Below are 12,894 nucleotides of genomic sequence, written 5' to 3'. Positions count from 1 at the left end.
AGTGCAGCGTGGCCATCCTGAGACAAGGTTTTGGCGTATGCAAACTATTTTCTTACTTAACATTCCTGTAAACTGTCATATAGTAAAGTGGCTTTTAGAGTCTGCGACAGTCCTTGCAGCACAGCTTTGAGTGCTTGGATGGCAACTGTGAAAGAAAAACTGGAGAAAGCTGCAGAGCAGTGAGGCTAAGTGGTTGCTTAATGTCAGGGCTATGAGTGAGAACAATGCAGATGTGCGTGGCACAACTGTGACCATCAAATGATTTTATGTAACCCAATTCACCGTGTTGGCTAAATCCTTGTTTTAGGTGTCTTTGTGTCACATGCTGCTGCATGGAATAAGTGCTCTCAGAGGTTCACACTGAGTTATCTCCTGATGCTGTTAGTTAAAACGTGCCTGGTAGATACGTTGTTTCATTCATATTGTATTTCAGGAAAATCTAGGGCTAAAAGAAACCTCTTCTACAGGTAACAGTATGTTATACAACCTATTACAGGAGTCTTTATATGTGTGAAAGTTTCGCTTTTTATTCTATTTCTGAACAAGTTCAAAGAAATAAGGTAAAAATTGCATCTGTTCATCTTTCCAGAGACTCTTAGCAAAAATTACCAAAAGGATTTGCATCATTCATCCACAGAGCTTGCATGTTGCTGCCAGCTGCATCATCCAAAATAAACAGAATCACTTTATTGTAGCTGACAGCTGTAATGCCCTTATTATTTCATATTTTTCACAGGAGAGACACATATCTTCATTACCTAATTATTATTCTGAGTGTGATCAGTAACATCACCTTCCTGTAAAGTCAGAAATAAAATGATGAAAACCAGCAATACTGTTGTATCTCCTTAGGTGACATGTCTTTTTTGATGGTGACGGAACTTTCATGTTGATAGATTTAAATATCTGTGTGGCTAAAAAATGCATAAAATTAACCTGGTAAGATCGGCTAATTATAACAACGGAAACTTACGGAGTATTCTGCTTTATTCTCTTCAGCTGCAGGGTTTGGTATAATAGAAGAGCTCATTGTAGGAGAAGTTCACATAGGAAGGAGTGTTCAGTGCTGGCATGTCTGTTAAAGTGGTCATCTAGTGTGCTGGTAGGCTTTGGAAGTGAATCCCTTGATTGCCTCCGCATCCTACGCTCACATTGCTTCTGCCTGCAGAGGGATTTTGATGGGCATGAGCTGGGTTCGTTCCTGAGGATGTCAGACTAGAAGCTGTACTCAAGTTGGAGACCATAATGGTTACTTAAGGGTCTGAACCAACGGCTGGTCGTTTGCTCACCTTCGGATTGGAAGGGGGAGGGAAATGATTAAATCTGAAACAATATCCACAGACTTCATATAGTGCAGATATAGAAGCCTGAGTGCTGCATGCTTTAGAAATACTGATCTGCTCACGTTGTGCCAGGCTATTTTCTAATTTAGGCATAGCCAATGCTGACTGCTTCACATGGCGCATTTTCAGATATGTTTTGCAGTCTGGAATATAGCTTGAAAGCAGAAAATATTCCTTCATTTTCAGTGTGTGTTCTGAAACGATGGAGGTGAATGTGTGTATATATTTTATAAATGTATATATGCTTGTATATGTAGATATATTTAAGCGTTTTTATGGGATGCACTTGGTACTTACAGGATTTTTCAAAAATTTGAAAAGTGAATTATAAATTTTGCATGTTCCTTATTTTGAATGCCTAACTTGAGGTATTAAATGATGCCTATTTCTTCAATAGTGTTGACATGTCTTGTGAAAAATGTGACCGAGTAAGGTTTTTAAGAGTGAATATATAAAAAATAGAAGTAACCAAAGATTGATGAATACTTTTCAGACTATAATGAGAACATGTTTAGAATTCGTATCATTTTAAGGTATTTCATTGTGGTGAAGGTAGGATATGAAATTTAATTGGAGTTTTGAAAACTGTTAATGATGAATTTTTAATTGCTCAGCTTTCAAATTTGGATTTACATAGGATAGGAAAAGATGAATTCACCAGTGCTGAGATTAATAATTGCCTAGCAACCAGTGCCTGAATATATCCAATATAGGACAAACAAAGGGAAAACAAAACACATTCATTTCCATATATATAAAGTATGAAGCTAAATATATGTGTGTGTATTTATACACCTAGACACTCTGGTGCTTCCAAATTGCTAACCTCAAAAGCTGTGGAGCATAAAAAAGAGAAATGGAAATGTAGAACTGAGATGTAAAGTGTATATGAAAATTGGGGATATTTATTTAAAAGTGGTAATTCCACAATAAGTGTTTGTTGGGTTTTTTTAAACCATCTTTCTTCACTGATGAAGTAGAAACTGGAAAGATAACTGTCAAGACCAGTAAGAATATGTGTAGCTGAATGCTCTCAGTCCATAAAAAGAGGAGGAAGGAAGATGTTACCTGTCTTGAGAAGGTCATAAACACACTTATGACTGTTTATTTTAAAGGGCACTCTGGACTGTACTGCTGATTTGACTGTGTGCATGGATTTTCTCTCCGTGGTAAGCAGGGAATAGGCAAGAGGGAAGCTGCTGTGTGTCTGAGTTGTCTGCTGATCAGGGGGTTGAAGCATTTCCAGAGCCTTGGGGAACATGAATATCTTGAAGAAAGATTTAGGAAGAGCGAATGGTTTAAAGGTCATGTGTAGGTTAAGTCAAATAGGAAATGTAGATCCCCATATTGACCACCTGGTGGTCGTGGATATAGAAGTGGAGCCTACTAGCAGTTAGTGGAGGAGCCTGCCGGAGCCCAGCTGATTTTTGACCAGTGAAGCTGTATCTGGAGATTTGTAAAACACAGTAATTTCTAGTAAGAAATGTGAAGATTCTATTAACTGAGAATTTTCAAGTGAGCGTACTACTAATAATCTTCTGATCAGCTTTAAAAACAAAGGTCATGTGACTGGAAATGATAATATAGTCCCATCATGACTTGGTATCTCTCTGAAAGTTTTAATTGAACAAAACAACTTAATGGAGGGACAGTTTAGCCTAAATGCCTTGTACAGAAAGTCTCAATTTAATCTCTTATTCTTTCCCTTTTCATAAAGCTCTCTCACTCCATAGATCTGAACAGAAACAGAAATGCAGGTTGATCCATGTAAGTGTTACAGAGTTAGAAATAACTGTATAAACATGGCTGACATTGAATGACAGCTGAAATCAAATGAGTACGTACAAGGAGTGCCTAGGTAATTTTTTCCAGCTTTGTTGAGCCTGCAGAGAGAAAAAATGTGGTGGAAGGTCGTGTTGATAGGGATTAGGGCATCTTCATTATAGGCATTTATCAGCTGCTTGTGCAGGAAGCATCACTGCTGTTGGCTGAGGTTGGTGCTAGGGATGGTGTGCCACTGGTACCATCAGCTGATCAGTTTGGGGGAATATATCTCTTTTCCTTTGATGAAACAGCATCTCAGCTGATGACAGCTTTCCCCAAATACTCACGGTAGTGTGTGCATGAAAATCTTCCAGAAGTTGTAAAAATATTCAGCAGTGCATTATGTAACGATATTCCTCCTTTAATCACTTTTGATCCACTTTTTACTAATAGAGATTTGAAATGGCAGGAATAGTTCATCTTTTTCCCTGCAGAGCCAGTTGGCATAGAAATGAACTCTCCCCAACCTATGAAAAAGAGGAGTTTACTTTTTAAGCTGTTTTCTGTTTCTACTTGTATTTCATGTTGTCAGACATCAGATGCTTAAAAATTCTGCAAAATTCAGCAGGCTGAAGTACAGAGACCTACTGCTCTTTCACATTCAAATGAATAGAGTATCTCATACTGTAGACCTCTAGAAAGGGAAGAGATTATACTTTTTTAAGGCAGAAGGGGATTTATTATGATAGAAATTAATCTCTGCAGACATTACTTTAGGGCTCTATTCTAACCCTGAAAGTAGGGACACACTTTTACAGTATTGTACTATTAGACTACAACCAAAGCTTCAGTCAGCACTTCATCTTCACCCAGGATTAATATTTCAGTCCAGTCTCAGAGCGGTATTCAAACGAGAATTCTCTGCTTAGAATAATCTGATTTTTTTTTTTGTAATACCATCTCATCTTTTCAGAAATCAGCTGGTGCATCCCCTCAGATTACACGACTGGAAAAAGTTAAATTCGAAGAAATGTTTGTGCCTAGTTTGTACAAGTGTGTGTTGAAGTTCTCCACAACTACAAGCTCGTTTAAGTGCATACAGTCTCTTGATCTCAGAGGCTTTCAGAAGAAGCAGCAACTACCTCAATTTTCATGAGACCTGTGATAAAATCATGAGTTAATTATTCTGAGATTTATTCTCCTGTAAGTTTTCCCATCCAATTTGTATGCAGACATTTAGCATTGATATCAGTTTACTTATTTTCTAACACTATTTAAACAGTCTGCCATGAATATTATAGTTGGAAAGTAAGCTGAATCTTCTACCTGTTTAGTAAGCAAATCAGCCTAGAGAACAAGCAGAAAGTGGTAGAAGAACTGCTGCTATCTAGAAACTTTAACTTCCCTTTCAAATAATAAGGCATACAAGTTAATTATTCAACTGTCTTTTTACCTTAGGAAAAAATAAATTGGCTGCCTTACCATTAAATCTGAAAAAAAAAAAAAAAACAAACCAAAAACCCAACCAAAAAACAGTTTACAAATTTCTTAGAAGAACTGCAGAGCTCATCTGTTTCCATGTTCACATTTTGCATCTCTGCACAGGTGTGTCTTCAATATGATTTATGGTTCTGCTTCTCAGTAGTGGTTCAGCTGTGGAGAAATAGATTTGAACTTGGACACTGTACAGATGACTCTGTAAATCAGAAAACTATTAAAGCTCTTTTTCTGAAAATTGACTTTAATGTGAAACTATACTGGTAGCAAGTACTTTCTCAGTCTTCTTCTGAAGTTTAGTTGCTCATCTGGGCTTCAGAACTGAGACTCATTTTTACTATCTCTAGACCAAATTTCTACTGACTGGCTAATTTCTGGGCTGTTTATTATTTGGTGCCACCTGGAGATTTCTTCTTTCTAACAAGTTTTATTCTCATGAAAAGGAATACCTATTCATTTTATTTCTTTAGAAAGAGCTTTTACAATAGGCCTTATTTCACATAGCAATACGGGAAATTCACTACAAATACAGCTGATGTTTTAGGTAGGAATGATGGTCCATCTCTTCCCATCAATGGTGAAACCAAATGATTGGGCTATGGAACACCCATTGTACAGCACTCCAGTAAGGAGTATCATACCTCCCTAACAACTTGTGTGGGTAGCACCCTGAGCACATGTGTCATTACGTTTGCAACTGTTTACCCATAGATTTCATCATGCCTTTTGGTTCAATAGGTGTCAGAATCTCCTTGGACTCCTACAGTATCAGTACGTTTACCTCAGTATCAGCTTCTGTAAATTTCACTACATCGGTATGTAATACATAACAAATGTGTTCATATTCATATTTAATGCACTATATATAAAAGAATAAATAGGGTTGAATTTTCCCATGCTCACTTCTATTTCACAGAATATGCTGTATTCTTAAACTATAGTAAATGTGCCCAAACGCCCAAATCATCTTTCTTCTATCACTTCTTTCCTTCCAGTTTTGAAAACTTGTGAATCCACATGGTTTTCTGGAGACCCGTTTCTCTGTCATCATTATGTTGTCTCAAGAAGATGTTTCTTACAGTAACACTTTTGCCAGAAATTATAACAGTTATTCTAGGTGTTATAGCTCAGGGAAGTTGTATTCATTTCAGGCTAATGATTTTGTGCATAGGGACTGAAATGTTTCTCCCATGCCTAATTCAGGATACTGTACCTTACCTTTTGGCAGGTATTCCTATCCCGGGATCTATAGTGTTAAAGAGTAAGTAATTTTAAGATGGAGTAATTTTTCTTTTTTTTCCCCATTGACAGATGTTAGTGAAATGCAAACTGATTTGCAGTAGTAATGGTAGCTGTCTGGTGTGTGTGCTTATACAACAGAGAGTGCTTTACGAAGCAGTGCTGAAGGTGGTTGTGGATGGTGCTTTTCTGTTTGCACAGTGCATCTCCTATAGCCTTCATATCACAAAAATTGTTTTCATAAACTCTGTGAATTTCTGTTCCTGACAAGGATTGATGGGCTAACTGTTACCATCATGGTGTGCTGCATTATTTATACACAGCAGTTGAGTTCCTTTTCTCAGGTTGTCCTTTGCTGTCAGGCAAAGTATTGCACTCAGTCAAGAATCACGTAACATTTTGTGGGGTTTTATAGGATCAAAAAGTACGCTATATAAAAGTCTAAGGTTTGACAGAGAGTGGATTTACAATTTTTACCCTCCTCCCCACCATTACCTGCTTGTGGAAAGAAGTAGTAGTTGTACATTCAGTACTTTGTTGGAAAGGATGTGGTTTAAGAGTGGTTATGTGAAGGTATGTCATGGAGCATGATGGACTTAAAGAACAGTTCCTCTCCAAGTGCTTCTAATAAAAGAGATCAAGGTTCACTGATTGAGTTATACACCATGGACAAAAGCTGTCAGAGGCTTTAAAAAAAGCCCAATCCTTGCTAGAGAGCAAATATCTCACCTTTTTATTTGAGTTTTGATATATATCTTTTTCTGAGTTTGTCAAATTAGGGAGGGTTCTTAATTGATATTCTAAATTTTAGTGTGTTAAATTTTACTCTTTTTGTCTTGCATTTTTTTTATTCTTAAACAATCATATTTTCCAAAGAGGGGAATGGACATTTCACTCAAGGATTTCTTTCATTTAAGAATGTTCTGAAGAAATTAAAGATGTGAGGAAAAATAAGAATTAAATATTCCCCAAATTTAGTATTCTCTAATCATGTAAATGTTTTGTTTGCTCCTCAATACAGTATGGTCTGAGATGATGTGGATTACATTTCTACCTTAACTCTTCCATCCATGATGTCGTGCAAGAAGGAGGAAATATGTATGTGCATATGCATATATATTTCATATATATAAAATAAGCTACATGTATAATATTACTTCAGAGCAAGGGTCCCCTAAAAGAGGTAAATGCAGAGTGGTCATGAGTTCTGGCACTTAGGGGGTGGGGGAGAATGTCAGCGTATCCTTTACTGATTCTGTCTCACAGATCCTTACACCAAATCTCAATCGCTTGATGGTATTTTACTGTCTGATATTTTCCAAAAGATGAAGTTAAAGGCAGAAATAGTTATAGTACATATTTTATATACAGTCTTGAGACATGCTTTAATGCTTGAGTAACCACATAATGAAAAGTGCAGGGTTAGTCAGACATAGTAAAGAAAAACATGAATTATTGTTTTTATTTGACACTTGCATTCTTACCGGACCACTTTCAGAATATTTTATAAAAGTACAACATTAATTGTCTTTTGGTGTTTTGGTTTGTTTTTTTTTTTTTTTTAATAACGGACTTCCTCTTAGGGTGTTTGTTTAATTTACAGGAATTTGTCAAATAGTACAGGCTCTTGCACAAACAGCATATTACCTATCACCATGGAAAGTCAGCAGCACAGAGCACAATTCTGTAAGAGTTACTGTAGAGGATATAATTCTTCCTTTGGGTTTATTTTACTCGTCCACTCACCATGACTCTTAAGGTTAAATTCTAACACTACTGTTGTGTTAAAAGTTGTGCCGTCGGCAACATAGTACTTTAATGGTAACAAACTCCTTAACCAGTTGTGTTAAGACAAAGTGCATCCATATGAGCTTTTCTTAATAAGAACAGAGCCTTTAAAATTAAATTCTGTTCATCAAACTCAGTAGAATGTATAACAAATTAGATTTCAATTTTTCAACATGATTGGCCTGTCAAGAGGCACAAAATGTAAATCGAGGGGAATATTGTTGATTCAAAGGTGCTATTTATTTTGTTCTGCGCAATTTCACAGACACTTAAATCACAAATAAAGGTGCTCATATTTTAAGTTAATTTTACTAATTTAAGTGTGCTAATTTGCACAGCCTGATATCTAGTCTTAAGTAGAACTGTTGCATGCTTGTGTCTGTGCAGTTACTCATTTTTTTGCATTGTATTTGACATCATACTATGGTTTTATTTTAACTATTGTTGTTCAAAATATAGATTTTCCCTTTTTAGCCCTCTTTGACATTCCATGAATGAGACGGAGTCACTAATTTTTTGTTGGAGCTTTTTTTTTTGTTTCTGTTTGTTGTTTGGCTTTGGGGTTTTTTTTCCTGCATTTTCTTTAGAGATGTGCTGTACTCAATTTATTTCTTTGATGTGATATAATGACAATTAAAATTTTACACCAGTGACTGACAGTAGAATTTGGGTCAAGGTAGTGGGTCAAAAGAGCTCTTAGTGCAGCTATTTCCTCAACATGGAAATAAATGACTGTTGTTAGAGGACACCATCTGCTTTATGAGTCCCAAACTGTAGGTTGGGTTGGTCACTTCAGACTGAAAAAGCCAACACAGATTTTCATACAAATGAAAACTACACAGGTAAGTATGCACACTTTGGTCATAGTAGGAGATTTCAGTTTCTGGAAATAAAATGGAAAACGGGGGGCGTGTTCTGCTTGTCAGTCAATATAAACTTCCAAAAGGAAACAGTATTTTGTCTTTTTACTTTCTTTTTCTTTCTTGTATTGCATAATTGAAACCAGAATACCAAATGAGGAAAGACATAGTAAAAATGTGCCCTCTCATTTTAATCAGAATATTTATACAGATTTGCATAGTAAATGTTCCTGCTCCAGGTGCTATTTAATTTATTAATTTAATGAAAGCTATGGGAATACAGTTGTCAGAGCATTCAGTTAATAGCAGTTCTTTCCACAACCAAATGCTGAAGCCCTGTGTAATAAAAAGCAGCATACTTTGCTACTTCAGTAATGGAGCAAGCACTGGAAATGAGAAGTCTTGACTTATTTAGATAGTTAGGAAGACAGATACTGTCTAGTCATTAGATAGATAACGTCTTACATCATTGAGTCTTTTCAGATAGATGTTCTCTGTCACCTGGACAATATTCAAGACAAAACAATATGAAGTATGTAGACTCATGACAGTTCTCTGTCATGAAGGCAGCTTAAAGCTGACAGTGTAAAATAAAAATAAACCAACAAACTAACCCACAACTAGTTTTTTGCAACCGATGCACAGAGTTCATTAAGGCAGTTTTGTACATCGGGTAAATTTCTTAAGTGATTGTTAGGTTCAAATTCTCACTCCAGTCACTAATCTGTCGTCTGTCTGCCAGAAAGGTGATAAAAAATTTTCAGTTCCCTTACCACCACTGTAGTCCAAAATGTATTACAATGTCAGTACTACTGACATAAACAAGCTATTTCTATAGCTTTGTACAATTACAGGGTAAAAGGCTGGCAACTTTTTAATTTTAAAAAGCATTCAAAATAATGTACTTAGTTGTTAATAAACATCTAACTTTAGATGTTACTTTAAGTTGCATTTGCAAAAAATTTTACAAAACAAAACTACTGCACAAATTGTTAGTATTTCTAAAAATACTAGAAAGTAGAGAGTACACATCTGTCTTATGAAGCTTGAGATAAAATACATCCAAATATATATTTAATTATATGAGAAAAAATATTAAATTGAAGCCAACCAATCTTTAGGACTGCTTCCAGTTACCCCGCTGGGGACAGGATGCAATCTTATATTTTCATATATTTGTAGAGGTGTGACAGGGTGGAATTCTTCAAGGGTGTTAAAACTGAGGAGTGTCAAGAATTGAAGAGACACTATGTTGTCACTTTCACATCTCCTGTTGGCCGTTTCAAATAATACTAGCTAGGAAATCACAGTAATGTGTTGTAAACTCTGGTATTACTGGAGACACGTTCAAGTTCTGACCATATGAAGCAGCCCTGTGGAGTATCGTTCAGATTTTACATATTACAGCTGTTGATCACCTCGACACTAATTGATAGAATAGAGTGTCTTCACTGAAAAGGAATTGAAGGATAAGCAAAATCTGCTTGCTTAGCATTATTTAGGCAGGTGTGCCAGTGCTTGCCCCATGTCCCAGGGAGCTTTGAAGCTGGTTCATAGCACAGCATCGTTTTGAAACAAACTGATTTCTTTTGATTCAGAAATCAAAATGAATTATGGGAGACTTTCACAAAGTTCCTTGGGAACTTGGAGGGGACTGTCGAGGAGCAATGAGGGACTGTGACTGCTCAAGTCCTTTAGCCTCCACCCCTGCCATGGAGTTGGTGGGTCACAAGTCCTAGTGAAAGCCTCGCTGGGGACACAGAAGGAACATAGAGCAGCTCTGGTCATAGGGCTCCATATCAAAAATCATTGACAGGGTTTAAACTTAGCGTTAGAATTAAGTTGCTGAAAAGGCTTTGATGCCTTTAGTCTGTACTGTCAGATTGTATGATTGATCTTCATGTGACTGATATAAAGCCAACGTAGAAGCACTCTGCTGGTCTGAATGCCATGCTTCGTGTTTAGCAGAAATACAGCTGTGTGCCAATGCCTGTTCTGGTTCAAATCTGTGCTGCTGAGTGATTTAAGAGTGCATAACTCTGGTGCACATGATGATGTAACCACAACCACAGTTCTTTTCTTACAAACCAGGTGATAGCCTGGAAACCACCATTCAGCTTTATGTTGAAGGGAACCAGGACCGGTAAAATCCTGGGTAAATTCATTTACAAGTATACATCCTTCATTTACAAGTATATATCCTGAATTACTTCAAATGAGAGAAAGCAAAAGATAATTTTTTGTTAAATTTTATTGTCTTTTGCAAGTGAAGAGGATCACTGCTATACTTGGAACTTGTGCATAACTTTTGAGAGAGTTTTATACAGGAATCTTTTTATACAGGAATCTTTTTTTTTTTTTTTTTTCCCCTTTAACCCTCAGGGGACGTGTGTGACTCCAACCCATGCAAAAATGGTGGCATCTGTCTCTCGGGGCTGAGTGATGACTTCTACTCATGTGAGTGTCCTGAAGGCTTCACAGACCCCAATTGCTCAAGTGTTGTGGAGGTTGGTAAGTGCAAACTTTAAATGCTGGAATAGTTGTCTGAGTATCCCGTTAGTCTGTGGCTGGCATACCAGTGATGATGTCCAGGGCATTTTGTGTAGTGCTGTAGTCATTGCATTGTTCATTACTGATTTCTTAACCTGATCTGTGCCTCATAGATATCTATACTGCAATTAACAGACAGTTAAAACAGTCTCTGACAAGTGTATCTCCAGAATGTAATCACTTAGAAAAATTCAGTGCCCTTCTTCACAAAGAAAAAAGATGATAGTTGTGATTTTAAGTGACCAACATTTCTCAAAGATCAATGCAATTAGGTATTTCTATATATCCTTTTGCTGATCAATGACCATTTAAAGCTTAGTTTCTGATAGTTTTATGCCTAGGTCCAGAGTAAAGAGTAATTACTTAAACAAGTGAATTTACAGAAACATCATAGGAGAAACCTGAGTAATAAATAGTAGTCACTTGCTTGAATTTCAAAACAATTACCCAGCTGAAGGTTGTAATTAATCATTATATGAGTGCATAGAGTGCAAATCAAATGTGCTGAAATTTTGTGACGTGAATTTGACTTGGAGTAAACATATATATATGAATGGTAGCTCTAAAATATCCACCAGGTCAGGCCTCCGTCTTAAGAAAAATTAAGGAGAAAATAAAAGTGCAAGGGAAAAGATGGCAGACAGCTAATGGTGTCACAGGCCATCCCATCAATTCTGATGGAGCAGAAAAGCTGCAAATTCACCAAGTTCTTATATTGTCCAAAAAAAGGTATAAAAGTACATATGGTAGAGCAAAACAATAAAATGTTTAAATAGGTACATTTTCTACCTATCTGTTCCATGGAGTTGTGGGAGTTAGGATAGGAAGGTAAAACATACAGAAAAGCGCTGGCTTACAGAAGACATGGCAGTGTCTCTTACATCGTTAGTATAGGGAAAGTATGTGAACGTGGAGGTTCTGTGGCAGTACATTTTATTTGAAGGCTTTACATGCCTTGCCTGCATTTCTTACGATGACAGCCAAAGGATTTGAAAGCAGTACGGCCCTTCAGGTAGTTCATATTGTACGTCCATGTGTGTGACTCGTCAGCCTGGGTTACTCTAACATGGTTCAGTCTGCGATAGCTGAGTGCTGCTCACGTGTTCTCCTTCTGCCAGCTGTGCTGTAGGACACCAGCCTTGGGCACAAAGGCAACACCAACAGCCTTCTGCAGATGTCTCCTTGAAACTGTCACAGCTACACTCAGCACCTCCCCAACACCGCCACCATCCTAGATCTGTGTGGTTTACCTTTTTTAATAAATAAAAAAAGGCTACTCCAGCACAGCCTGAATCCACTGTTCTGGGGATTAAGTATATTCCTCTCCATCATGAGATAAGGCAAGAAGACTTTAGTCCAAGAACCCAGGGCTGGTTTGGTTTTGGTTTTGGTTCCTGTTTTTCTGTTCTGAAAATGATGCTACCATTGCTCTGGGAGTGAATTCTAAGTCTCCACAATGTGATTTTAGGGGAATTTGGACTGAATTTGATTTCCCTGAAAATAAGCTTTTTTGCAGACAAATGAGGGAGTGACCAACTTTGGTCAGACACCAACTGCATTTTTTTCTGACTGTAAAATGTCATAGTAGCTGGTTATTACCTAACATCTGAGTTGTACAGGGAACTGATTGTTCCCTTGGTGCAGCCACAGAAGAAGCTGGAAGACACTGCCTCAGAATCCCGTTTTCCATCCCTTTCCCTACCATTTTTATGCACGCTTGAAGGGTCTGAATTTAATCTACAGCTGTATATTATGCTACCCTAAAATGGCCTTGACATGGATTTACTGCAGGAAACTTTTGGATTTGTCATGTGTTTGGCTGGCAGGAAATTACCTTGCACATAACTGGGAGG

The 12,894-nt window shown here is 37.1% G+C and overlaps 1 protein-coding gene across 2 annotated transcripts in view; it reads left to right on the top strand.

Annotated features, from left to right (window-relative positions):
- The window catches only part of EDIL3 (EGF like repeats and discoidin domains 3), a 257,972-nt gene that overhangs the window by 54,361 nt on the left and 190,717 nt on the right, over nucleotides 1–12,894 (top strand). For both annotated transcript variants that reach the window (XM_074931730.1, XM_074931731.1), the window contains exon 2: nucleotides 10,874–11,002. In XM_074931730.1, the coding sequence (XP_074787831.1) occupies nucleotides 10,874–11,002 (129 nt within the window). The remainder of the gene's footprint in view (nucleotides 1–10,873; nucleotides 11,003–12,894) is intronic.

The sequence above is a fragment of the Athene noctua genome, chromosome Z (assembly GCF_965140245.1).
Source record: "Athene noctua chromosome Z, bAthNoc1.hap1.1, whole genome shotgun sequence".
In the NCBI taxonomy this organism is placed as follows: domain Eukaryota; kingdom Metazoa; phylum Chordata; class Aves; order Strigiformes; family Strigidae; genus Athene; species Athene noctua.
Note: the sequence above shows the minus strand (reverse complement) of the source record. Positions and strands in the feature narration are given on the sequence as shown.